The following is a 27,258-nucleotide window of genomic DNA, read 5'->3' on the forward strand; positions in this document are numbered from 1 at the left end:
GGTCAAATCCAAAATTTCAGGCTGACCGCAATGAAGCATGAGGCGGATGTAGTGACTAGCTTTGGTCTGCTGCACAGTACTTTGGTTGTGTAGTTGAAGACAAGATCTGGAGTGCAGAGGAGAAGATGCGTTGTCGTTGATCCACACTGGCAGGTGATGCATCTGTTCCAAGCCGTGCAACGACAATAATGCGCCATGAATGAAGTCAATGCCCCGCGCAGTCTACGATGCATCAGATTCTATCCTCACAATGGCGGTGATGCGTCAGCAGTGGAGGAGATGCACCGATTCAGTGTACTTTGCATCTACGGCGATGCATGGATTCTGCTAGAGCAGCACTTTTAACTCCTTCCAAGGTCCCAGGACTGAATTGGCACCACTTGGCAGGGCAGACTCTCAGGTGGCAGAGTCGTAGTGCTGAGGCAGGTGAGTTGGAAGTCTTTCATGTGCCTGAGGCTTTAATCAGGAGGCAAGCCAGCAAGCCCGCAAGCCCTTGGAGTCACTGTGGTTCTGGGTTCAAGTAATGTGGGTCCAGTCCTTCTCACCCAGAAAAGGAGGGCAGTAGGCAACAGATCAGCACAGCAAGAAAGCAGTTATTCCAGAGCAGCAGCCAAGCAGAGTGGTAGTCCTTCAGCAGCACAGCAGTCATTCTTCCCGGCAGAGTATCCACAGTTCCAGAAGTGTACTAAAGTGGTAGGGTCAGAAGCCCAGTTCTTATACCCTGTACTGCCTTTGAAGTGGCAAGACTTCAGGGTTTTGAGGGGCACGGAGGTACTCCCTTCCTGCCCTGGCTCCAAATTCACTACAGGGGGTTGAGCAGTCCTTTCTGTGGCGATAGGACACCGCCTATTCAAGTGTGAGTGTGAGGCTGTGCTCAAATCCTCCCCCCCCATCATGCCCAGAATGGTCCACCAGGAGGTGGATGGTCCATCAGTCACACCTAAGCCCCCTTTGTGTGTGGCTGTCTAGAGGGAATACACAAAGCCTAGCTGTCACCAACCCTAGACGTGTATTGGAGACGAGCTTCAGGCATACAGGGCGAAGAGCAGGAAAAATGAAATCTTTCTAAACGCGGCATTTTTAAGATTTGCATACATTTGCCTTTACTATTAAAGAGGATGTATAATTACAATTTCATAGGTATTGCACAGGACAGCTCTATGTCCTTCTAATTGGGAATTACACTTATTAGATGTAATATGGAATCCTCAATGTTAACCTATGAAAGGGGTAGGCCTCACAATAGTGAAAAAACGAATTTGAAAGTTTTCCCCTACCAAGGCATGTAAAACATAAAAGCACATGTTCTTCTTTTAATTACACAGCACCCTGCCATATGGGGTACCTAGGGCCTACCTTAGGGGTGACATATATATGTAATAAAAGGGGAGTTTAAGGATTGGCAAGGGGTTTGAAATGCCAAGTTGGCATGGTAGTATAGACTGCACACACAGGCTCTGCAGTGGCGCACCTGAGACCTGTTTAAAGGGCTACTTAGGTAGGTGTCACAGTCAGGGCTCCAGGTCCCTAGCAGCATTTAATTTACATGCAGTGCACTTTACTAGGGGACGTATAGATAATTAAACATACCAATTGGGAACAAGACAATTGTACCATGTTTTGAGGAGAGAGGACAAGCACTTACGTACTGGTTATCAGTGGTAAAGTGCACAGAGTCCTAAGGCCAACAAAAAATAAATCTGCAAAAAAGGGAGGAGGAAGACAAAATGTTTGGGGGTGACTGTGCTGAAAGGGCAATTTCTAATATGAGGGAATTGCCATAGTCCAATGTTGAAGTAATTACTGATTGAACAACATCTTTTATACTTGATAAAGGTAGATAATCACTCATTTATGTAAGCTTTTTAAAGAAATGCAAAACAGGTACTGGAAACCAACAAATTCTTTGAGTTAAACAAAAAGTTCTGATCAAAAAGCATTCTAAAGTTTACGGTTTTTGGTGTGGGGGTAGATACCTGCCCCAGCCCTGTAGGCCAGAAGGATTCAGTCCTGATGAAGTTAGGGGGCACTGAAATTAAAGATTTCAGCTTTAAAAGAATTAAATTAATAGGAGGTTTTTTTTGCATCACTTGTCTACTGAAGATAGACCGTCCCTGACAGATAAAGAGTATATTAGATTTTTTCTTAACCCCCTTCTGTGCTCTTGACAGTATGGGTCCGTCATGAGCACAAGTGCAAGTGTGCTCATGATGGACCCATTCCATCCTGAGCACACTTGCACACAATCCCTCTGCTGTATACTCCAGAGGGATTTTCAATGTTTCTTTTTTGCCTTGGGAGGTGGGGAAGAGCTTTCCTAACCTCCCGAGACATATTTTTTGCTTTCCTTGTAATGGCAATTGTGCCCATGGTGCGCTGACGTCTTTACAATGAGAACAAAATTGAAACTTACTTTCAGTCTCACTGTTTCGGTACTCGTCAAGCTATCTTAGCCCACCGAGCACCGAAACACATGGGAGATGTATCCTTGAAAAGGGGAGAATCTCCCCTTTCCAACGATACCCTTCCCTAGTGGGTCCCTGCTTGGGGATCGACCCAGGAAGGCGATCACCGCGCACCACCAGTCAACAGGGAGACCGGAGTGGCTCCTTGGGCAAGGGCTTTGCTCCCCCTCCCCCCCCCCCATTTTATTCTGCCACAACCAGTATTGCTGCCCCCAATCTACCCCCCTGAAGGGCAGAAATCACTCTAGATGCCAGGATTGTGTTTTTTAGGCCAAGGGAGGGGGGCTGCCCAGAATGGCATGCCAATGCCCCCCTCCCTTCCCCCCCAGTAAGGTAAAAGACTTTCTGTCCCTACCAGGAGGCAAATGGAGGCAATGGCCCCTGATCTGCAGAAAGCCCACTAGGCATCAGGGATTTTCTTTTTAATACTTACGGGTGGGGGCTGCCCGTAATGGGCATGCCAATGCCACCACCTCAAAAGAATTTCTACAGTCTTTCAGCCCCCGCCTTCCCCCTGGGAGGCAGATGGGGCAATAGGCATCATTCTACTTGTGAGACCAATGAGAACGCTGGACATTTGTGCCGATACGGTGATCCCACACAAAAATGTGTGGAAAATGTGATTTTATTTTTTTAAAGCTAAATTTGAAGTTTGCAGGGGATTCTGGGTAGGAAAACGTTGGGGAGTCCACACACGCCATACCTCGCTGGACTCCCCAGAGTGTGTTGTTTTCAGAAATGTGTGTGTTTGGTAGGTTTCCGTAGATGGCCGCCGAGCCCGGAGCCAAAAACCCAGGTGCTCTCCCCCCACCCCAACCCCCGCAAAACAAGGTTGTTTTGTGATAGGTAATTTTTATGTCTCCACAATACGTCTTGAGCGCTTCCCTGACGCGGGTACTTGGCCCACCCACAACAGTGAGGTACAATTTTTATCTGGAGACTTTGGGGAATGCAGGGTGGTTGAAATTTGGGGATCCAAGCAGATTCCAGAACTTTCCATCAAAGAAATGTGAGGAAAATGTGTATCTTTTGTTTAAGGTTTGCAAGGGATTCTGGGTAACCGAACCTGCTGAGACCACACAAGTCAATCCCTTCTGGATTCCCCTGGGTGTCTAGTTTAAAAAACATTATAGGTTTGCTACGTTTCCCTAGTTGCCGGCAGAGCTAGGGTTCAAAATCCACAGCTAGGCACTTTGAAAAAAAGGGTCAATTTTCACTGTAAAAATGTGGCATGTCCTCGTTGCTTTTTGGCCTGTTTCCTGTTGGAGGCACTAGGCCTACCCACACACGTGAGGTACACTTTTTATCAGAAGACTTTGAGGAATGCGGGGTGGGTGGAATTTTGTGAATCTATGCAGATTCCAGAATTTTCCGTCACAGAAATGTGAGGAAAATGTATGTGTTTTACAAAGTTTGAGGTTTGCAAGGAATTCCGGGTAACAGAACTTGGTGAGAGCCATACAAGTCGCCCCTCTTGGATTTCCCTTGTTGTGTACTTTTAAAAATTTTATAGGTTTGGTAGGTTTCCCTAGGTGCCCGCAGAGCTACGGGTCAAAATCCACAGCTAGGCACTTCGAAAAAAATGGGTGTGTCCACGTTGCATTTTGGCCCATTTCCTGTCGCAGGCACTAGGCCTACCCACACAAGTAAGGTACCATTTTTATTGGAAGACTTTGAGGAATGTGGAGTGGGTGAAAGTTTGTGGATCCATGCAGATTCCACAACTTTCCATCACGAAGTGTGAGGAAAATGTGTTTATTTTTTCAAAGTTGGAGGTTTGCAAGGGATTCTGTGTAACAGAACCTGGTGAGAGCCGCTCAAGTTGCCCCATCCTGGATTCCTCTGGGTGTCTAGTTTTCAAAAATGTATAGCTTTGCTCGGTTTCCCTAGGTGCTGCTGAGCTAGGGTTCAAAACCCACAGTTAGGCACTTTGCAAAGAAAGGGTCTGTTTTCACTGTAGAAATGTGGTGTGTCCACGTTGCTTTTTGGGCTGTTTCTTGTCACGGGCACTAGGCCTACCCACACAAGTGAGGTACTATTTGTATCAGGAGACTTGTGGGAACACAGAATTCTAAAGCAACTGTTATTACCTATTGACTTTCTATTCATTTCTGCCTTCCAAATGTAAGACAATGTGTTAAAAATAAGTCACTTTGAGAAATGTCCTATAATTCACATGCTAGTATGGGCACCCACAATTTTGGAGATGTGCTAATAGCTACTGCTTCTAAACTCTATATTTTGTTCCCTCTTCGGAAATACATAGGTGTCCTTGATACCTATTTTTCACTCTTTATATTTTACCAAATTAATTGCTATATACCCCATACACAATGAAAAATCCATTGCAAGACGCAGCTCAGGTATTGACTCTGGGTTCCTCAGATTCTAGGTGAACCTACAAGTCCTATATATCCCTACAACCAGAAGGGTCCAGCTGATGTAACGGTATATTTCTTTAAAAAATCTGTCATACTTAGAAGAAGTTACAGGTGAAAACGTTGGCACAATTGGCTGCTTTTTTTCAACTCATTTTCAATTTTTCTTATTGTCAACTGTTAGTTTCTATAAAAAAACCTTGAAGGATCTACATAAATGACGCCTTGCTGAATTCAGAATTGTCTACTTTTCAGAAATGTATAGCTTTCCAGGATACATTATTGCTTTAATACCCATTTCTACCAATAACTGGAAGCAGGTTGAAAGCACAAAAAGTAGCACAAATAGGCTATGTCCCAGTAAAATGCCAAAACTGTGTAGAAAATGTAGTTTTTCTGACAAAAGTCTGCCTGGCCCTGAAAGCTGGTAAGATGGTGATTTCAGCACCACAAACCCCTTGTTGATACCATTTGCAGGGAAAGAAACACTTTCTTCTTGCAGCACCTTTTCCCCATTTTTCCCAAAAAATACAAAATGTAGCTGTACTTTGGCTAATTTCTGGATCCCCTCCAGGGAAATCCACAAACCCTGGGTACCTTTAAAATCCCCATTATGGTGGAAGAAAAGGATGCAAATTTGGAGTGGATACCTTATGTGGACAAAGGGTTACATGGGCCTAAGCGCGAATTACCCCAAATAGCCTAAAAGGGCTCATGGGGGGTTTGCAGCAAAAAGGTTAGCGCATAGAGACCTTCCGGTATTAAGCGCTTAACAAATACAAATTAAAATAACATAACAGATGGAAACTGTGAGCTGTGTATCATCAGCAGAGGAGATAACTGAAAAGCCATATTTCAGCAGAATTTGAGCCAGGGGTGCCAGGTACACATTAAGGAGTGTATGGGGCTGAAAATTGAGTCTTGAGCAACACTTTGTTTGACTTCAGCTTTATAGGGGCCAACACTATTCTTTGGAACTGATTAGATATAAATGAATTGAGCCACTTTAAGGACAGGTGTTTGCTTGCAAGATGGTCCAGCAGGATAGCATCTGACACACTGTTTAAAGCTGCCAACACAGCCAATAACACCAAGGTGACTTGACCCCATTGTCCAGGATGTCCGGTACTGCCAGGAGCACAGCTTTAGTACTGTACTATTTCCTGTTTTAAACCCAATTGAGAGTCATCAAGCAACGGCTGTTCTTCTAAGTAACCTATTTTCTGATTAACAGCCCTTTACAGAATCTTAGTTGCAACTGGGAGCAGGGGCCTTTTTATTGCAGCTTTGCAGAATGAGGGGACTGAACCTATCTCAAGAGAGATGTTGATTAACTTACAATGCTGCGAAAAGCTTGGAGATGGGGTAACAGCCATCAATGTATGTGATGATTGTAGCAATTGGGTTCCACCAATTTAGCCCACCAGAATTGTTCTCTAATGCCCTTTACTGTGACAGAGTCCCCCCTAACCTGAGTCTCACTAATGGTAACTTTGTGGTGATTGAACTGAGCATGTATATAACCAGTGTCTAGCTTTCAGGTAAAGCCACTGTGGAGCAGCTTGGGTAGGGGCACCGGGCTGGTTACATGTGAACAGGTATGTATGTACATATGTGGGTTGTGTGTGAGACTATCGTTGTGCGCAACCTAGTAATTGTGCACCGGTAGCACTGGTGTGGAAGACAGGATAGGTGCTGACCTGGGGTAGGTCTTATAATATAAGTGGGCATTCATAGATAGGTCAGTAGTGTTTTACTGGAAAATCTGTAGTGCTTTCACTGTATTATAAAACAGGTGAATTCTGCCCTAACGTGCAGTTGTGCTCCACTTAGGCCTACACATTCCAGCAATATATCAAACTGGGGTAAAACACGCACACCAAATTTGATTAATCCATTCCAAACACATTAAATCAACGTCTTCAATAATGACCTTATTTCTTTGCCTCAGCTCATATTCAGATTTCAGGCCTTTTTCCACACTTACTGGTCCCAGTTAATTACTCTGCTCCCTAGCAGACGGAACAAAGGCCTCCCCACAGAAAAAGGAGCAAATATCAGTGATTGACTCAGGTCTTGAGAAGGAAAGGGCGTGGAGGGAAATCTGCATCTAGCATCTGATAATTAGCTTGTCACACTTCAGCTGGGCTGAGGCAGCCCAAGTCCTATGAGCAAAGGAAGAAGGCCAAACCTCTGGAGTCAACACAGGAGGTTTTGGTGGGAAGGGCAGTAATGTGACCTAGGAGCTGAGGCCCTCAGAGGAGCTTATTTCAGAGAAAACCTGGCTGCTATTTTGGCTTGTCCCAAAATGCTGTGCTTGAGGGTTGGGGGAATGATGTGACATCCTCGGATTGGCCAGGAATGCCTTGCAACTAGAACTAGCCACCTCCATTTAAAGCCCCTGCACAAGGGAGAGACAGAGAAAACTGCACCTGGGATGTGACGACAGTGGGCACATGACCAGGGGGCACATGCATCAAGCTAAGGAATTGCGATTCCTTAAGAGCGATTTTTAAGGAACAGCCAATAAGGAATCGCAATTACTTTATGCATGTAGGTTTTGCTAAAATATTAGCGAATCGCCCGTTAGCGACCGGTTAAAAGCTTGATACATGTGCCCCAGATGCCCTACAAGATGGACTAAGGACTTTGTCACCGGCTGACCCCCGAATTAGGATGGGTCTCTCCAGAGCCAGTGGCTGGGGCCTCTTATGCCCCCTGAGGACCTATTGTGGGAAACTGTGGACCCCAGTGCTCACCCCAGGTGCCCTTCTAGATAGCCAGGAGGCTCTGGGGCCTGGATAGTGTGTGCAGGAGTGTGCTCTATGGCTGGTCGAGGAGGGACTTTGCAAGATGCCACCAGCAGGAGAGGAGTACCAGGAGACAGGCAGAGGAGAAGGCTGGCACAGGATCCATTAAATCCAGCTCCCTACTGAGTGCACCCCTTTAGAGCAGGGTTTCCCAAACTGAGGGGTGTTGCCTGATTTTTGGTAGATCATTAAAGTCCAGGCAATAAATAAAGCTGCCTTTAATCCTGTATTTATCTAGTCACAAATGCGGCACTTCAAAGACAGAGGTCAAGTTTCATGCTATGTCTTATTACAAATTGCTGCATATTTTTTTACCATGATGAATGGTGTTCACAGACTCCTCACTTTGTAGTCGGGGAAAGAAAAGTAAACTGAATTATGTGACAGTCTTGTTGAGATACGAGGAGTCTGAAAGGAAAGGCTGTAGGAGGTCATTTTTCTTGTACCAGTAATATTGTGGTTCTGGAGGACCCCATCCCCTGGGACCAAAGGCGATATGAGGAAGCTCCCAGGGCAGGTCAGAGCACCAAGTGTGATGGTTGATGTCTTCCATACCCCCATACCTCTGGCTCACGGGTTGAGGGGGGGAAGCACCAATCAGCAGATTCCTTTGTATGGGCGGGAGGAGTAACATGTCGGCTCCTTCACCGGCCCACAGTGTGAGGCTGAATGGCCCCTATCAAGGACCGGAGTATCCAGCCCACCAAACATTGAAAAGTGTGACAAAGCCGCTACAAGAAAAGAAGACCATGGCGAACCCGCTAATCAAGTAGTCACTGCTCGGTCAAAGAGAGGTTCCCTTAATGCTCCACATGGGGCAATCTGAATATTTTCTCTTTGCTTGTGGTGGGTCCGCGATGGCAGGGATACCACCAATGGAGTAATAAGAGTGCCATGAGTCAGCCCCCGCATAGAAAATATTGGAAAATAAGTGCACAAAGTCTTTTAGGCATGACCACAAGGAAGGGTCATATTGTTTCTAAGTGTGTTCGGGGCTGGAGCATTTGTTCCTTGACTCTGGAGTGTGGGGACCTTTACTGGTTGGTCCTATCGCGCATTATTTGGCACATTTATGATGATTTGATTTGAATTGCTTTGTTCATAATTTTGTTGTTAACCACAGCAATGCTTATTATGGTTGCATAGGTGTATGTTCATTTCCCCATTTGCTTAAATGATGAATCATGACGTGGCTGTTTCATTGCTGTGGTTGTCCCTTGACAATGCCAGTATACCCGATATATTTTATTGTTGTGGCCTTTTTATAAAGCCAGTAGGCCTGCCTGCTTTATGCATAATGACACCCTCCTATTTTGTGATGTTGGTATAGGTGAGGGCGGGGGTATTGTGATTATGTGGTTCACGCCCCACTAAGGTTTTAATATGACATGAGGGTGTCACCAAAGCTATTTCTATCTACTTGAAATGTATTGCACAGTATTAAGTAGTATGGGTGTACTAGGTACGTTTCCTTTTAAAAAGAAAGAACACTAAATGGACAATAATGTATTGATTGTTTTGTTCTGTGCCAGAGAATTGAGATTGCTAGTTCACATCTCATCCTCTGAATCAGCCTTGGACTGCTCTGCTTTGCTATCCTGAGATACTCAAATGTTACAGTGGGGTACTTAGTTACCAGTAATAAGTCAATTACGTGCCTATTACATGTGAAGAATTCTCATCCCTCACAACTAATAACTGAATTTCTAACAATGATAAGTTGGACTCCCACATGCTTATCATCATAAATTATTCAAGAGTGAGATGACCATCGAACTTTGTATAGATTCCACCAATTTGCTAACAAAAAAGAGGCTAGATTATCACATAACTCTTGGAAGGGCTGAGTGATTTGATTACATCTGGTAAGATTAAGAACATAATTTACAATGTATAGATTTGCCTGGAAGAGTTGGCTGACGATGCTAGATCCTTAGCATAATGACTCATGCACACACTAGAGGATCTTTGATAGTCTCGGAGAGCTTTTTTAGAAGTAGCTTCCTTCGTGGTATCAAAGGCAACTCTTCACTTTTTTTCTATGGCTTTGCATTGACTTTTTTCTTTTTGTGGAGCCTCAGAAAACCAGTGAGCAGAGAAAGATTCGGTTTATTGACCCCAGTAGGGGCAATAGTGCCTAGGACAGAGGAAATTCAGGAACTAAATAAAAAGGCATCCTCCTATGTATCTAGCCTGGTGTTCCATCTTAGAGATGCCCACAACCCACCCATAAGAGGAGATGTATTCACATAGAAAATTCCCCATGCTGGTAATGGAGCTCTCAAGTTGACCTGGTTCATGTATGAGTACTTTGTCCAGTTCAGGTTTTTTGTTTCCATTCTGTAACATGTAGTCCTAGTTTAAAGTATGTTAACTAGGGCTATAAATGCAGAAATGAAAAACTGGATTGGATGATCTACTCATGCATGGACCTGGAAAACATGAGAACTATGTTTGGAAATTTTCCAGGTGAATAACTCTAATTATGTTTCTGTGCATCATTAACTTTTTTTTATTGAACATTTTTGACAAGCACATGTTAATACAAACAGTTCAGCAGTAGGATTGTCAGGGCATAGTGGAACATTGATTCATATGCAAATATATGAGGTAACCAGCAGAAGTCAACTGCATCAAATCTCACAGCAGATAGTAAATCTAAAAAGAATGATACAGAGGCAATTTAGATCACCGTAACAGTCCAGATCTATAGAAGTACGGGCTCCTCCGCATTGGTATGGTCAAGGGTACAGGTGTGCGTGCAGGATTGTTCGTGTGAGTGTTATGCTCTGAATCAGCATTCGCCCAAGCCATTAAAGTAAGTAACTAGCGGTACCCAAATATCATGCGCCCTACTCGCTGTCGGCATAAGATTCCAGAATTCCGTCCGTTGTGTCTGGCAATGTGCAGCATCGGCGAGCCTGGATTTGGGCATTGACGCTGGTTTCCGCCCCCAGTGTATTGCCACTTTGCACCTGGCCAAAACTAGCAGCATCGCCACCAAGCGCCGACTGGCATCGGGGATTTCTTTAACATACCCAAGTAGGCAAATTAATCATTAACATTAATTTCCCGTTCTAAATGCTAGTCTGGATCCCTTTTTATGTGTGGTCCCACAGTATTGTTGATCTTTAGATGTTACCAAACCTTTTCCATTCGGATTTTAAGTAAAAAGCATCATCTAAAAGTATGATCCTTTCCAGTGTGGACTGTTTCCTAAAACCCCATGTGCTTTGAAGATCTTACCACAGATGTTTGCTTATCCCATTTTATTTTACTCTTCTAGACAAAATGTATGTGTATAATTTACTAAAAAAATGCAGTCAAAACATGAAGGTCTACCTCAAAGAAGATATCCCAGACCGATACCACTACAAGCACAACAGTCGCATTCAACCCATCATTTTGGAAGCTGACGAGGGATGGTCAATAACCCAGAATACAGCGCCTCGCATCAGTAAGTGGCCTTATTTTTGATCTTCCTTACCAAAGGTGTGGCAACAGTTATTTATTATGAAGTTGTGTTTGCTCAGTTATTGTGTTATTGTGTTTAAAGGTGACAGTGTGACATTAAACTCACTTATTTTAATTTATAATTTTATTGGGTGCTCATTTTAAAGCATCAACCATAATTCCTATTTCCTGAGCATGGATAATGTATGGTTAATGCTTTTTATTGAATTAAACCTTTTCAAGGAGCATACCATACATATGATACCACAGGAATGCTGATATCTACATCATGCACTAATTAAATGCCAGTATAAATATTCATAGTGGCAGCCGCTGCAGGGAAGCGCGGGTGAGTCCACAGACAGTCCACAGACCTCGGTCCTAGGAGCTGACTCTCCCTGGCAGCTCTGCTGTGCCCTGCCTGGCCTCTCAAGCCTGACACTCTGTTTTCAGGGTTTGAGTACACCCTGTCTCCGGTTCTCGCTGTGTTGTGCATCTTTGCCTAATTCCTGTGCCTAATTTACTTTATTGTGCCTGCCTAACCTGTGTGCTTATTGTACTTTATTGTGCCTGGCTAGTTTTCTCTTTGTCCCTGGTGCCCCACTCTGTTTTTTTCCTGCCGCCGCAGACCTGTTACTCCTCCCCCTACCGCCCGCTCCCACCTCCCAGCTGCACGTACCTCCATCTTCCCCTTCATAATGGCAGCCGAAGGCATGCCTAAGGCAAACCCATCTGCGCCCGTCCATGACCGTGACCAGCGCCAGGACCCCTGGTCCTCCCGGACCACACCGCTACGACCCTACCACCCTCCACGTACTCAACCCCGGAAGACATGCCGACTGCGCAAGAGCCTCGCCCATCACCACCCATGGGCAGTCCTTGTACAGACCATGCCGCAGATCCTTCACCGTCGACAAAGCTCCCATGACCGCCGAAGGCATGCCCGATGCACGCACCACCCATACTCTGACTTGCATCCTGCTCAACGTGCGCTCCTTGCACTGACATGCCGTAGAGATTGGCCCCAACACGCCGGAACCACCTCACCCCACTGACTACGACCCCCTGACAACTTGGGCCAACGTGAGCATCGAAGACACAATCAAGACCATGGGCACAATGCACTCCGGCTCGCCGTCTGACCCTTTTCCACACCACATCTTCAAAAAAGCCGGCAGCTCCATCGCACCCCACCTAAGCAACATCATCAACCTCTCCTTCGAGACCGCGACCTTCCCAGAAAGCTGGAAACACGCCGAGATCAACGCCCTACTGAAGAAACCCAAGGCAAACTGAAAAACGTCCGGCCCATCTCGCTGCTTCCGTTCCCAGCTAAGGTCATCGAGAAGATAGTCAACATCCAGCTCACCCGCTACCTCGAGGACAACAGCATCCTGGACCCCTTCCAGTCAGGTTTCCACAGAAACCACAGCACCGAGACCGCCCTCATTGCCGGCACAGACGACATCAGGATACTACTGGACAACGGCGAGACGGCGGCCCTCATCCTCCTGGACCTCTCCGCCACCTTCGACACCGTCTGCCACCGCACACTAAGCACACGACTCCACGACGAAGGGATCCGAGACAAGGCCCTGGACTGGACCTCCTCCTTCCTCTCCGACAGAACTCCGAGAGTCCGCCTCCCCCCGTTCCGAAGCCTCCGAGATCATCTGCGGCATCCCACAGGGATCCTTCCTCAGCCGAACGCTGTTCAACGTCTACATGGCGCCTCTCGCACGCATCGCCCGACAGCACGACCTCAACATAATCTCCTACGCCGACGACACGCAACTGATCCTCTCCCTCACCAAGGACCCCCTCCCTGCCAAATCCAACCTCCACCAGGGAATGAAGGCCATCGCCGACTGGATGGAGTATAGCCACCTTAAACTGAACACCGACAAGACGGAGATCCTCATCCTCCAGCCCAACCCCTCAGCTTGGGACGACTCCTGGTGGCCCGCATCACTGAGGACACCCCCCGCACCCACCAACCACGCACGCAACCTGGGAGTCATCCTCGACTCGAAATTCACCATGACCAAACAAGTCAACGCTGTCTCCTCCTCCTGCTTCAACACCCTCCGTATGCTCCGCAAAATCTACAGATGGATCCCGACAGACACAAGGAAAACAGTCACCCAGGCCCTAGTCAGCAGCAGACTTGTTTACGGAAACGCCCTTTACGCTGGAGCCCCGACCACGCTCATCAACAGACTGCAAAGAATCCAGAATGCCTTTGCACGCCTGATCCTCGACGTCCCACGCCGCGACCACATCACCCCCCACCTGAGGAACCTTCACTGGCTCCCTGTAGACAAAAGAATCTCCTTCAAGCTCCTGATCCCCACACATAAGGCACTCCACAAGACCGGCCCAGCCTATCTCAACAGTCGACTCTCCTTCTACGTACCCAACAGGAAACTCCGCTCCGCAGACCTCTCCCTGGCTACCGTTCCACACATCTGTAGAACCACAGCCGAAGGCAAATCCTTCTCCCACCGTGCTGCCAAGACCTGGAACACCCTCCCCCTCATCCTATGACAAACCGAAGACCTTCTAACCTTCAGGAGACAACTCAAGACCTGGCTGTTCGACCAGTAGCAACAGCACCCCCTCCTCCCCACCCCTCAGCGCCTCAAAACCCTTGCGGGTATGTAGTGCGCTTTACAAATTATATGATTGATTGATTGATTGATTGAACCTGATCAACACCTTCTCACCCGACGTTACATTCTTCACGGAATCCTGGACAAACGCCACCTCCGGCCCCGACGGCTACAAGATCCAGAGAAAAGACTGACCACACCGCCCAGGGGGTGGACTAGCCATCGCACACAAGACTCCTCTCCGACTCTCCACATCCAGCATGAGCGACCCCCACTCCAACACAGAACACCTCCACTTCCAGATCCAGACTAGCCCCAGGACCACGCTATGCGGAACCCTCATCTACCAACTGCCTGGACCCCGCACTCACCACGCAACCACCATCGCCGAACTCGCTGCACTCCACTCCATCACCTCTCGGACAGGACCCAGAGGATTCGACTCCCGCCCTTCCTCTCCAAACCCACGGAAATCAGCTGCGGTGTACCCCAGGGATCATCTCTCAGCCCCAGGCTCTTCAATATCTAGATGGCCCCCCACGCCGCCATCGTCGGACAGCATGGACTCAACATCGTATCCTACGCCGACAACACACAACTCATCCTCTCGCTCACGAAGAATCCAGAAGACACCAGACTCTGCTTCCAGGAAGGAATGAAGAATGTGGCAGCCTGGATGAAGGACAGCTGCCTGAAGCTAAACTCAGAGAAAATGGAGATCCTCATCTCGGACCTCTCGCCACCGCCTGGGACAACACCTAGAGGTCACCAACCCCCACAGACCATGCTCAGAACCTCTGCATCATCCTGGACTCCTCCCTCTCCATAAACCACCAGATCAACGCTGTCGCCACCACCAGCTACAACTGCCTCTGGATCCTCCGCAAGATCTTCAAATGGATCCCCCCAACTGCAGAAGAACCGTCACCCACAGCAGACTGGACTACGGAAATTCCCTCTACGCCGGAATCAACAAAACTCTTCTACGCAAACTACAAACCATCCAGAACGCCGATGCCAGACTCGTTCTCGGGACTCCATGTCACAAACACATGACCCAACACATACGAAGCCTCCACTGGCTCCACGATGAAAAAAGGATCACCTTCAAACTCCTCACCCACGCCTACAAATCCCTCAACAACATCAGACCCAATTACCTCAACGAAAGACTGTCCTTCCACATACCCAAGAGGAACCGCCGATCCGCCGACCTCGCTCTGGCAGAGGTTCTACGCATCCGGAGGGAGATCTTTCTCTTACATCGCAGCGAAAACCTGGAACAAGCTTCCCGTGAACATCAGAAGCTCCCCCACCCTGCACCCATTCAGGAAGGACCTCAAGATCTGGCTCTTTGACTAACCCGGAGCCGCCGCTCGCTCCGCCCCCTCTCGCTCCGCCCCCTCTCGCTCCGCCCCCTCCCTTATGCTTCCAGCCTCGCCTGGTGGGTCACAGATGCTGGTGTCAGATACCTCTGCCCCCATTATTTATCTTGTCACATTTGCTGCACTTCAGAACCAGAGGTCAAATTTCACACTATGTCTTCTGGCAAATTGCAGCATATTTTTTACCATGGTGATTGGTGTTCAGCACCATTCGGTCCCTTTTCCTAAGGGATGTGTCGGGGTGCACAGTGCAAGAATCGCACATCTTCACAAAACTCACTCGGATTACTGAGTGTAAAGTTTTCCTCTCTACAGGCGAACACAAAAAGCATCACTGTCCCAACTAGGGGGCTCACAGACTCCTTGTTCCGTCAAAGCCCTATGACCACAACTGCCCTCTAAAGTCACGCTGTGTTCCCAGTAGTTATTAGAGACAAGGGTCCTTAGCTTTCAGAGATTACAAAGAAATAAAATATAGACCATAATAGGCGACTATATGCGTCACTGTCCAGCCGGACAGGATATTTATTTTCAACAATGTAAGAATTGAAGTAGTTCAACAGGCACAATCCTGTACCAAAGAAATTCAGAGAACATACAAGAAGTTAAAAAGTTTAGAGCAGGCAAAAGAAATGAGCAAAATTGGCCACTTTTAAATCAGTGTTAAATTAAAGTAGTGCCAAAAAGGCGCCAGACACAACTTAATTTGACATAATAGTTTGGTTGTGAAGGCACTTTACAAAGTCGACGTTTCGATCCCTTATGCTCAATTGTGTGGGATCATCATCAGGACTGACATATTTTACAGCGTTTGCCTGACAGATTAAAATACAATTGATTTACCGCCTGTAAGAAGGGGAGAGAAAGAGAGGTAGGTAGCTTTTAGAAAATTATTCTGAATAGGGTACATTCAATTGGTAACTCAAACCTAAAGAAAAAGAGAAAGATAATATTCCTGATAGTCCGAGTATTTGGAGGACCATCACAATTAATCGGATTCGACTTATTTGTGCATAATACATTGTGTTTCACTCGTGAGTTGCGGGCAGGAGCCGGTCGGTGTACCTGTGACTTGTGAATACTAATGGGTAAAACAATCTCTTAACCGGATATGCAATTTTGAAACGTAAATGTCTCACATTCGGCCTCGGAAGTTCAAAGTATTTGTAAAAAGCCTTTTTACATTTAAACTGTATTCCAGATCATGCACATAAAACCGTGATACTGTCATGCATCGTGAGTCGGCTAGCGCGCGGTGTGTTGTTGGTGTTCCCAGTAGAGCTCACAAAGTGGTTGCTCTCTGGTGCCGGTGACTCCACCAGTATTATTGTGATTGACGACCCCCATTCTAGGTTATCCAGGAATTCCATCCTTCCATCTAATTTCCGAATGGCATTGTCCCACACTTCTGAAACTCTTTCAGAATTTGGTGCTGTGTTTGTCAGATTATTGTGCAGAACTTTCATGAACCTCATCAAAGTCTTTTGCCCTATAGCCAAGTTGGCCTCTCCCAATACCACCAATAGAGTGTCTTCTCAACACTTCACTACAATGAGCAATGAAATCTTCCTTTACTTCATTTTTATCCTGCCATCGTGCTGTTTTACTAATGTTTGTGCTATATAGCCCAGCGATTTCTCCGGGGGGCATGTGCCCTACTCTCCCAGTTTCAGAAATGCCAACCAAAGAGCAGAAGACTTGATGGAAGAATGGGCCATCTGCACTCCCACAACGCACACACAATGAGGGACAATTCCATGGAATCAGGAACCGTTCTCCTTTGACGACTTCTGCAGCCCGATCTCTCCAATGAGTGCCAATCGGTCCTACAGCTGTTATGGTTCGCTTCCTACAGATGTTCTCTTCATCGTCCAGCCCAATTCACCTTGCAACTTGTCCCTGCCACCCCATCTCACTGAGGTGCGGGGGTTGTGAACCTACTTTGTGTTGCCAAGCTCACCACGCACACAAAACGTAGGTCAGGGGCAGCACCGAAGCCCTCAGTGGTGTTGATCCCTGCATCAGACCCCTTCTTTTCCACATCTGTCTACACACAGATCTCAAGCCAATCCTGAAAGTGCAGAAACATGCAGGAGACAGGCACAGGCTAATGATGTGGAATTTAAACAGTAGCGGTCAAGTTATGCAGCTCTCTTAATATCTGGTCCACCTGGCTGAGCCTGGGTATTTACAAAAGTTCATACTCTGCCTGTAACCTCTTATCACCATTTTCTCTGTAGGCATTTGTTTTCCATTCTGCACGCATTGTTCACCGCATACATTGAGCTTTGGAGACAACAGTATTATGTGAACAACTGTCTGCCTTCTAATATGCTCTGTCGTTTGCCAATTCATCCCAAGTTAAACAGGATTACTTAGAACATATTCCAGTGATTGGATGATCATCCAACTACCTTAGAAGTCATTTTCACATCATCAGACATCACTAAGACACATCACCAAGACACATCACCAAGACACATCACCAAGACACATCACCAAGACACATCACCAAGACACATCACCAAGACACATCACCAAGACACATCACCAAGACACATCACCAAGACACCATCATCAAGACACCATCATCAAGACACCATCATCAAGACACCATCATCAAGACACCATCACCAATGCTGCCACAGGTAGACCACAGCTCAGTAGGCATTATCTCTGATGAATCTTTACATCCACAGCCTCGAGTAACTTTTAATCAGGTTATACTATTGATAAAGGCCTTGGTTCAACTTCTAAGTTCAATAAAAGGGATCTTTGGCTTAATTTGTCAAGCCATTTGTCGATGTAACAGAAATGCTACGGAAATAATGTATTTTGAACAAAAGTATGGAAAGATTTGAATGTTATTTCAGTAACATTTTCCACTGTTGGCCAAGATAATATATATTACGGCCTGGTTGGGCATTCTACCTGTGGTAGTTTATACAAAAAAAAAATTATAATCTGAAGACTGCGTCAATTTCCTGCCCTTGATGGACGGCACTTGATGAATCATAAAACAACTTTGTGGCTTTGTGTCCAGCCTACAGTTACAAATGCAAAAAATGTTGGATTCCTCTCTTTCGAAACCAGGGTATCACTAGGTGCCAAGTGGCTCTATTTATCTGCAGAAAAAACTCTCAGCATTTATAATTTCTGACCACCAAAGCTTCATCTATTGGTCATATACCAGACTTCACTTCTTACAAGGCTTGTTTAGGATGACCTCTGCAGTCAGTGGCACCAAGCCGGGGTGAGTCTGTATAGATAAAGTTGTGATCATGCAGAATGCTGACGACTCCTTAAAGTCATGGTTTACCAGAGCCAGCATCATAGAAAAAACAAAAATGCAAACATGTTCAATCTGAGCATCCTATCTTGCTCTAAAAGCTTTTCTTTCGTTAATTTATGGAGCATGTATTAATCCTACAGACAACAAGAAAGGGTGCCTGCTAGAATATGCTGGAACCAGGGATTGCATGAGGTAGAAGTCATTTTGACAGAAACAACATCCCCTTTGGACTTCACAACTATTCCAACACGAAAGGTTTTAAAGACACTGTTGGTTTCTGTGATTCATTTTTATTTGAGAAATTCTTGTGTCCACTCAGAAGATGCCTCCATTTCTGACCTGCATGTTTCATGGTTTTATGAATTTCCATTCACGGACTGAATACTTTTGTTCACAAAATAGAAGTGTATGCACAAAAAAATGAGTTCCATTGAATCATCATCCTGGCTCTCTAATGCGATGACTCTGTCTTTCTTTGGAAAATTATAGATGGTAATTAAGCTTTGCCAAAGCCCTTACCCTTTCATGTTTCACTTTTCATTCTGTTCAATGAAGAAGGCTACCTTAATACTGAAAATGAGGTGGGGGTGGTTAGTTATTCCTTAATTTCTTGCTTTCGTTTCTCCAAACCTGGGTCATTTGTGTTCTCTGTAGCCAGGGTCTTTTGTTTGCCGACTGCCTGAATCGGGTAGCGGAGGATAACATCTGTTTTACCCCGTTGAGTGTCACATAGCGCTTCTTCAGCTGAAAAGTCTCTTTCAAGCCTTTCAAACATCTTCTTGAAATTAGTCAGGAAAAGATTTCACTTATAAAGATTAAGATTTAAGACCGTTACCAGAGGCTTTAATCTTGGCCAGAGCACCACCAGACAAACAGCCAACTATTCTTTCATAAAACAATCTATTGGGAATCGGCCATACAAAAGGCAAAATGGACTAATGAAGCATCAATAAATTCCGTTCATCTTGTAGCATCTTCTGCAAAACATGGTATTGAAGATAGCAACATGAAGGTCTCTCCCAATAAAAAGTCTCCCTTGCATCTTCGTTCTGACCCTGAAGCTGTTGTAATTTCAGTGATTGTTGTTGTATAGTATCATCCAACTCCTATGAGGGATCCTTGATGATGTTGGACCTCAAGAATTGTTGCTGCTACAGTCTGTAAGCGGTACAAAAGGAGGTGGTGATGGACCGAGCATCTGAACCAATCAAACACTCACACCCAGTCAACAGATCTGGGTTTAATCCATCACCGTTCTTTAGCCCACTCTGCCACCCCAGTTCAGACATGACCATATGCAAATCAGTCTGACCCTGTGCCTCATGGGAACAGTCCAGCCCGAACTGCCAAGCCATGCCTTCCCTGGACCGGAAACAAGCTGCCGAGGACCGGTTTCTGGCATTTCAGCCGTCTTCAGCCCGGCTTGCTTGAATCTACTTACATTTATTTTCCTTCAACAATCTTGTCCAGGCAGCAAACAAACAGTGTGTACATCTGCCACCTACATTTGAAAAAGCATTTTAGTGTTGTTCCTGTATTCCGAGGATAGTTTTTTCACTCAAATTAAATCTAAATTACCCAGTATGGGGGTAATGGCAAAATCTCTTGCATTATGCATTACAATCGTAATGCAAAATACCCCAAATTTTGCAAGAGTACACCAGGGTGAAGAGTATATCGCCAAAGTGTAGTGAAAACCCTGTGAAATTGGAGGTCCGGGAAAGTGCTTTATATCTTTCTGATCCACTGAGTGACTCATAAATGGAAGAAGTCCAAAAAATTGATAATTTTAATAATCTACATTTTGTCTGTCTTTTGGTACAAAGACCTAGTACAAGTATCAGAGTGACAAACTGCGTAGTGTTGTGCAGACAGGACCTTCTTTCAAGGCAGCAGAGCAACATTTTGTACCACCACCACAACCAGTGCTTATTTTGAGCCGGCGGTCGCTTTTGGGGTCATTTTTGGATAGGCACTAATTTTGTCCTCAGACATTAACTGGAAGACAGAGAGAAAATACACAAAGGGGAAAGAGATAGGAAGCGTGTTAGATTTGGGGGTCTCTAGTTGGCACAGGTAGGTACGTGTGACAAATAGGGACCCTCGCCTCTAGTCCGGATAAGGGGATTACACTCCTAAAATAACCCCTGCTCACCCCCTTGGTAGCTTGGCATAAGCAGCAAGGCTTTATTTCAGAGGCGTTGTAAGTTCAGCATTTGTGACAACATGCAGTAACCCAGTGACAACACTACAAATGGACACCACACAGGTTTTATATAAAAAATAAGTAGACTTTATATAGAGTTACCACAAGACTATAAACAACAAAAATACACAATACGATTACTTTAAGATGGTAGATTTAGGCTTAGTTCAGTTCAGTTCTTAGATGCGACACTCTGCGTCAATTAAGTTGCGTTGGCTTCCACGACAAGCAATGTCGCAACAATGGGAAATGCGGCATAGTTCAGATACAAAGAAATAAAGCCGTGAAGATCTTCCAGATGCGGCACGCTTCTCGAGGATGCAAGAAGCTCTCGGTTCGATGCGTGGACTGCAGCGGCGACACCCTTATAATGCGACGGCAACAGCTCCAGCGGCGAAGCTCTTCACCCACAATGCGTGAAGCTTCCGCTCGATGCGGCGACATCCAAGATGCGACGGCAGCAGCTCCGACGGCGGCACGCTTCTCGGGGATGCGAGGTGCTCTTGGTCGATGCGGTGCAATGCGACAGTTCCAGCAGCGACACCCTCCTTCGGAGTTGCGATGGCAGGCACAGTGACGGCGACACGCTCCGACCTCGTTGCGAGATTCTTCTGCTGATGCTGTGCAGTGCGACAACTACAGTGGGGACACCCTCCTTCGGAGTTGCGACAGCAGCAGCGACGGCGACATGCTTCCTCTTCGTTGTGGCACGCTTCTCTCCGATGCGGTGCAGTGCGACAGTTCCAGCGGCCACACCTTCCTTCGGAGTTGCCACAGCTGGCACAGCGACGGCGACACAGTTCTTCTCGTTGAGTCGCGCTTCCAGCTCCTTGCGACGCGCAGTCCCTCAGAAGGCCCAAAACAGCAGCAGGCACTTCCAAAGAACTCTGAGGAGCTGGGGGGTGAAGTCTGTTATACCTGAGACTTCAGCAGGAGGCAAGCTCCTTTCCAAGCCCTTGGAGATCCTTCACAAGTTGAAAGCAAAGTACACAAAGTTCCTTTCTCCATCCTTTGGCAGTAAGGCAACCACTGCAGGCCAATCCCCCAAGCAGCACTTCAGCTTGGCAATAGTCTCTACTCAGTTTCTTCAGGTTCCTCTCCTCAGTAAAGGTTTCTTCTTGTAGTCCAAAGTGATCTAATTTCATGGGATCAGAGTCCCAATATGTATACCCCAAATCCTTTGTTCTCTGAGGGGAGAGGGTCCTTTGCCCAGCCCAAACCAGTTCTGAAGCACTCTGTTTACCAAACTTCTCTTTTCCTTTCACAGTGCAGGGCATGCACATCAGACGCCCCACAGGAGGTGGAGCCAGCATTGTGGAAGGCAAGTACAGTCCTGGAGCACTTTGTTTACAAGGGTCCTTTTCTTCTTTCAGTGTGCAGGGCAGAGACATCTGCTGCTCCCCAGGAGGTGGAGCCAGCATTGTGGAAGGCAGGCACAGCCCTATTCAAGGTTCAGGTGCAACTCCTCCCTCCCATCTGGATGCAGATCTCTCTATTCACAACTGAGTGGTTCAGCCTGGCTCCTGGAATTCTCCAGCCCTGTCACTCACAAACCCAGACATAGGAATACACAACATAGCAGAGGCAGGTTTGAATGGTTAGACAAGCCAATACCTACTTTCTAAAAGTGGTATTTACAAACACAGATTATTAAAACCAACTGCACTAAAAGGTGTATTTTATTATTCTGAGTTCAGGCATACTAAACTCGAATTTCTACCAAGTTCTCTGAGACAGTTAGGAGTATAAAATATAATAACTCTAACAGCCCATTCTGGCCTATAGAGAACAGGTAGCCTTGCAATAGTGAAAAACGAAAATGGCTGTAATTCACTATTAGGACATGCCACACACACCAGGGCTTGTCCTACCTTATACTTACAATGCACCCTGCCTTTGGGCCTACCATAGGGGTGACTGATATGAAGAAAAGGGAAGGTTTAGGGACTGGCAAGTGGGTGCACTTGCTCATCCAGCATGAGAGTACTTGACTGCACATAGGCTCTGCAATGGCAGACCTTAGACACATTTTACAAGGCTTTTTCTGTGGGTGGCACAACTAGTGCTGCAGGCCCACCAGAAGCATTTGGATTTACACGCCCTGGGCACACTCAGTGCAGTAGACTAGGGGCTGACAAGTAAACCAGATAGCCAAACATGGAACCACTGATTAGTACATCAATTTACAATAGGGGGCACTTGCCGGTTTGGAATTATCACCGGCACTGCGACCTGTGGTTTTATACCCACCCACTACAGCCCTGAGGAGTCGTCAAATTAGTGTATTACTTGGCGACGAAACACGTGTCGGCTGGTTATCCATTAACAATAAAAGAGGAGCCGCACTACCCATCGTTCTCCTTTTTCTTCAAATGTGGATACTTGAACTGTTAAATGTCCATTGAGACATCATTTCTGTACTCTCTTTATTTGGTGTGCAACAGGTTTTTCTTCATTTACCCAGTGTGTGTTTCGGCACACAATTTTGGAGGGGTTTAGGGCCTTTACCCCCTCACCTGTATGCACCCTTACTTATCTGTACTTTTGTTACTACCGCGAGCAGTGCGCCTAGTATTTCCCTCACCTAAAAACCCTGGTCTCATTTGCTCATCATTGGGGTGGTACGCCCCCAAATATTTTGACTTCACTCTCTGATTTTTGCTGAACTCATTTTTGATGGGATTACAATTATGTGCACTATTCCTCTGCTAACCAGTGCTAAAGAGCTTCAGCCATCTACCTAAAACATGGTAAAATTGGCCGACACCAAACTGACACACGTAAAGTTACTTATAGTCCTTAGTAAATGGTACTACATGTACCCTGGGAATGTAAATTAAATTCTACTAGTGGGCTGCAGGACTCATTGTTCCCCCCACTAAAGTAGCACTTTAAAACATGTCTCAGGCCTGCCACTGCAGTGCCACTTTGACCAAGCAAAATAAACCTTCTGTTTAATTACTTATATGTAACCCTTAAAATTGGCCTTAACAGCTCCTAGGGGAAAGTGCATGGTATTTAAAAAGTAGCATATGTGGGTTTAAGTTTCAACATGTCCTGGCAGTGAAAAACGCCTAAAGTAATTTTTGCAGTGTTTTAAGGCTTTCTCGCCCATCGGTTAACACTGGGTTTCACTTTTTACATTTTAATAAGTGCTAACTTCAGAATGGGAGCAGGCGGAAAAATTATGTTTATACTCAAATTAATTGTAATTTAGAATCCTCGTTATTGGTAAAGTCCATGGAGATGTATTGGACGTACCACCTCAAGCATAAAATTATTGTTTAGGATTCTGACAAGAATCTATCCACTCTAGAAAGAAATATAAATTTTATTCGGACACTATTGAGTGTGGGAACATAATACTGCTTAAATAACACCATGTTATGCGCAAGGGGTAAGACGATCATTGGAGTGAGCTACTTTGGACTTATTGGCAACCACTCCTTTTTGTTCAGCAGATAATGTATCTTTGAATAATTTCCATGGTTTGTGCTATATTGTGTTGTGATTTGTTTTGATTATTTTTGACGTAGTTTGTCTGTAGTAGTGTTTTGATTGTACCAGATGGATATGATTATCATTAAAAATGACAAATATTAAACAATAATAAATGTGAAATGAGATAAATACTCAAACACACATAATTGATGTGTACGTTGTGTTCCTTGAATTAATGGTGATTAATGGCCGTGTAGGTGCTTTGGAGAATTCTTGTCTATTAAAAAGTTGGCATTTTTGTGCTTAAAATCACTGTTTCTTTTTACCTCTAAATATGATCACATGACTGTGGCTGTCTCTCCTCCAGTTGGTTGTTTATTCTTTCCAGACATGGAGACAAAGGGGGTTCAGGTGTTGACAGGATTGCTGGGGAAAGTATGCACCTAGCCCCACTCTCACTTTGAAAGTGCTTAGTCTATAGCACTCACAAGAGAATCTGACAACAGGCCTGTCCTTGCTTTTGTTACCCTAGACAGTTGAGAGCCAAACCTATGAAGGACACATACACTGCTCAGAACTAGTTTGGGAGTAGGCTTAGGAGTCCCTCCCCCCACCCCCACCCCCACAAAGGCTGGCACTGGGGATTAAAAGGAGGTAGTGTTGGGTGGGGTTGAGGGGGTTCAACAGCCTAGAACCCAACAATCATAAAAACACACACAATAATATATAGTCTAGCTTTTTAGAGAAGAAAGTACTTTTAAACTCACAGCAAAACTAAGTATTACACAATACATCCAACCCAAAAAACAGAGTTGTCGTACGTTTCTCTAATCATGAGGCACTGCCCTCCCCTCCATTTCCTGGTAACTGACTTTCTTCCCAGTGAGGTCGGAGATCTCTACTGAGTGGACCCCTTCCTGCTTGTTCACCACATCAGTAGCTGGAGACAGCGAGTACTTTTGGGCTTGATCACCACAACAGCCACTTTGCACAGGGTAGGCTGTGGGCCTGGTTTAGGTTGGCCCTTGTGGAAGTACCAGTTCTCGGTGGAGGCAACACTGCAGAATCCCTGCAAACTGTCACTTCAGCCGGCATAAACAGCAGCATACAGGCCAAGGTGCTCCAGTGGCAAGGAGCGACCAATCTAGGTTGTAGATTCTCGCTCTGCCAACAGTTTAGTTCTTTAGTCGACAATGACTGCAGCACCAATCACTTCTGCCCATGACATGCTGCTGTGTAGCATCAAACTGGCATGCTTTCGTTACTATATCATCAGTACTGAACAGGAGGCCTCCTCTAAGCATGAGTGCCTAGTCAACCACTTTCCAGGGTTCACCAACCTCCTCTAGGTACACTTATTGTTGGGCCTTTCCTTCTGAACAGTCTTCTCTCCCTTAAATGACAGGCACACATTTTTCCGTTCTCAGCAGGCAAGCTTTTAGGCTTCTTGAGGCAGATGCTCAGCTTATCAAGCAGAAAGTAGTGTCAGGTGATGTCCCCTCATCTATCGGAGTCTGACTGTCAGGAAGCGACCACCGCTGGTTACACAGCAGCTCTTCGAGTACTCTGCGGAGCACTTCCTTCCTCAGTCGAGGAGAACTTGGGATTGGAACAAATTAGGTGGTTTGTATCTCAGTTTTCATAAGGGATGTACATATGCTGTCTCAAATTTCAGAACCAGTTTGGGTTTGTTAAAGCGTCTCAGGTTGCTCTCCAGACATAGTCTTTGTATAAAGTGATGCTTCTCAGAGCAGGTACACTGGGGATGTCTACAGTCATGAGCATCTAAAATACAGGCACAATGAAGCATTCGTTTTCGGCACCTGGTCTCTCTAAAACAGTAATATGGGACAGACAGAAGAGCATGCCTGGCCTAGAAACGTTCTCATCATCATCATCATCAACAACCGGAACTGCAGTCCTACTCTTCACCACTAAGACATACCAAATGGCAGTTCCCAGGAAGAACTAATCGACAGCCCCTTTCTAACAAAGTGGTAGCCCTATCCACATCCTCCTCACACAGTGACTGGATCTCCACCCCGAGCCACAGGAATACTGCTCCTTACACTGTCTGTTGGTAGCTGTCTTCATCCTCCATCTTGTGGCATGCTAAAGCAGGGGCATCCAAAATGGATCCCACTAGCATCAGTAGTCGGACACACACAGTCCTACTACCACACATATATCGAAGGCACTCGCACTCAACATTCACACAAAATGTCAGGACAAGGTTCTGAGGTACACATAATGGTGGAACTTTGCACAGGAGGGGCCAGTAGGCCGCACTTTCATTGACACAAATAAAAAGGTCTGTTCAAATTATAAATTACAACACTCAAGCTGCCACCACCACTTGATGTCCAGCAACCAGGTTTGGGACAGTAGTCCTCTGTCCATGAGTGCAAGCTTGGTGTGCCCCTTTAGGTGACAGGACTTATCCTGGATATAACCTTGTCAGGTACAGGCCTAGGCCTATGCATGCATGCTAGATTACCATGTCGCCCGGGCCACAACAGAAGTAAGAATACCAAGGGCTATATGTCCATATACCATTCAGGAGAAATTTCCATTTCAACACTGCCTCAGTATCTCCTGGTCGGTGCCTGCTGTGCTTTCATGCAGTCCTGAGCCTCCCTGCTTGTACTTGTCGTAATCCTCGCTACTTGAGCCTATTGTGAGCCTCACTGTGTATGCTACTCCTGAGCCTCTCTGCATGTGTCCTTCCTGAGCTTCCATTCTTGTGTACCTCCATTGCCTAGCTGCTTGGTGTCCATCTTCAAGCTTCTGCCTCTCCTGTGGTCCCCTGCTCATGCACCCCTCCTTTGTCTTATGCCACTCTTTCCTGTCCTTCTGCCTCTCTTCTCCAGCCCCTCCTATGGCTTCCTGTTTGTTTACTACTTTTTTTCCTTGTGCTCTTCCTTTGGCTCCCTGCTCATGTCCCTCCTCCGACTTCCTATCTGTGCTCTTCGTGTTCCCACCACATGTGTTCGCACTTTCTTTCCTGCCTCTTCTGGCCCCCATTTGTCTGCCTTCTTGGCAATGCTGTGTGCACCAACCAACTGTGCTTTCATAGCACAGTCATGCATTGCACCTTTCTGCCAGCTGTGTCTCCGTGCTCTCCCACCAAATGCATTTTCCAGTCCCCTCATCTCATTGGCTACCTCCTTCACTGTACCCACCTGCACTGTCTACCTGCTCAGTTTCCCTTCATGC

General features: G+C 46.0%; 1 protein-coding gene across 3 annotated transcripts in view; it reads left to right on the forward strand.

The window, feature by feature from the left end:
• ENPP4 (ectonucleotide pyrophosphatase/phosphodiesterase 4) overlaps positions 1 to 27,258 on the forward strand; it is a 131,373-nt gene that overhangs the window by 100,665 nt on the left and 3,450 nt on the right. For all 3 annotated transcript variants that reach the window (XM_078647639.1, XM_078647641.1, XM_078647640.1), the window contains exon 3: positions 10,940 to 11,110. In XM_078647639.1, coding sequence (XP_078503765.1) covers positions 10,940 to 11,110 — 171 coding nt within the window. The remainder of the gene's footprint in view (positions 1 to 10,939; positions 11,111 to 27,258) is intronic.

The sequence above is a fragment of the Lissotriton helveticus genome, chromosome 6 (genome assembly GCF_964261635.1).
Source record: "Lissotriton helveticus chromosome 6, aLisHel1.1, whole genome shotgun sequence".
Classification (NCBI taxonomy): domain Eukaryota; kingdom Metazoa; phylum Chordata; class Amphibia; order Caudata; family Salamandridae; genus Lissotriton; species Lissotriton helveticus.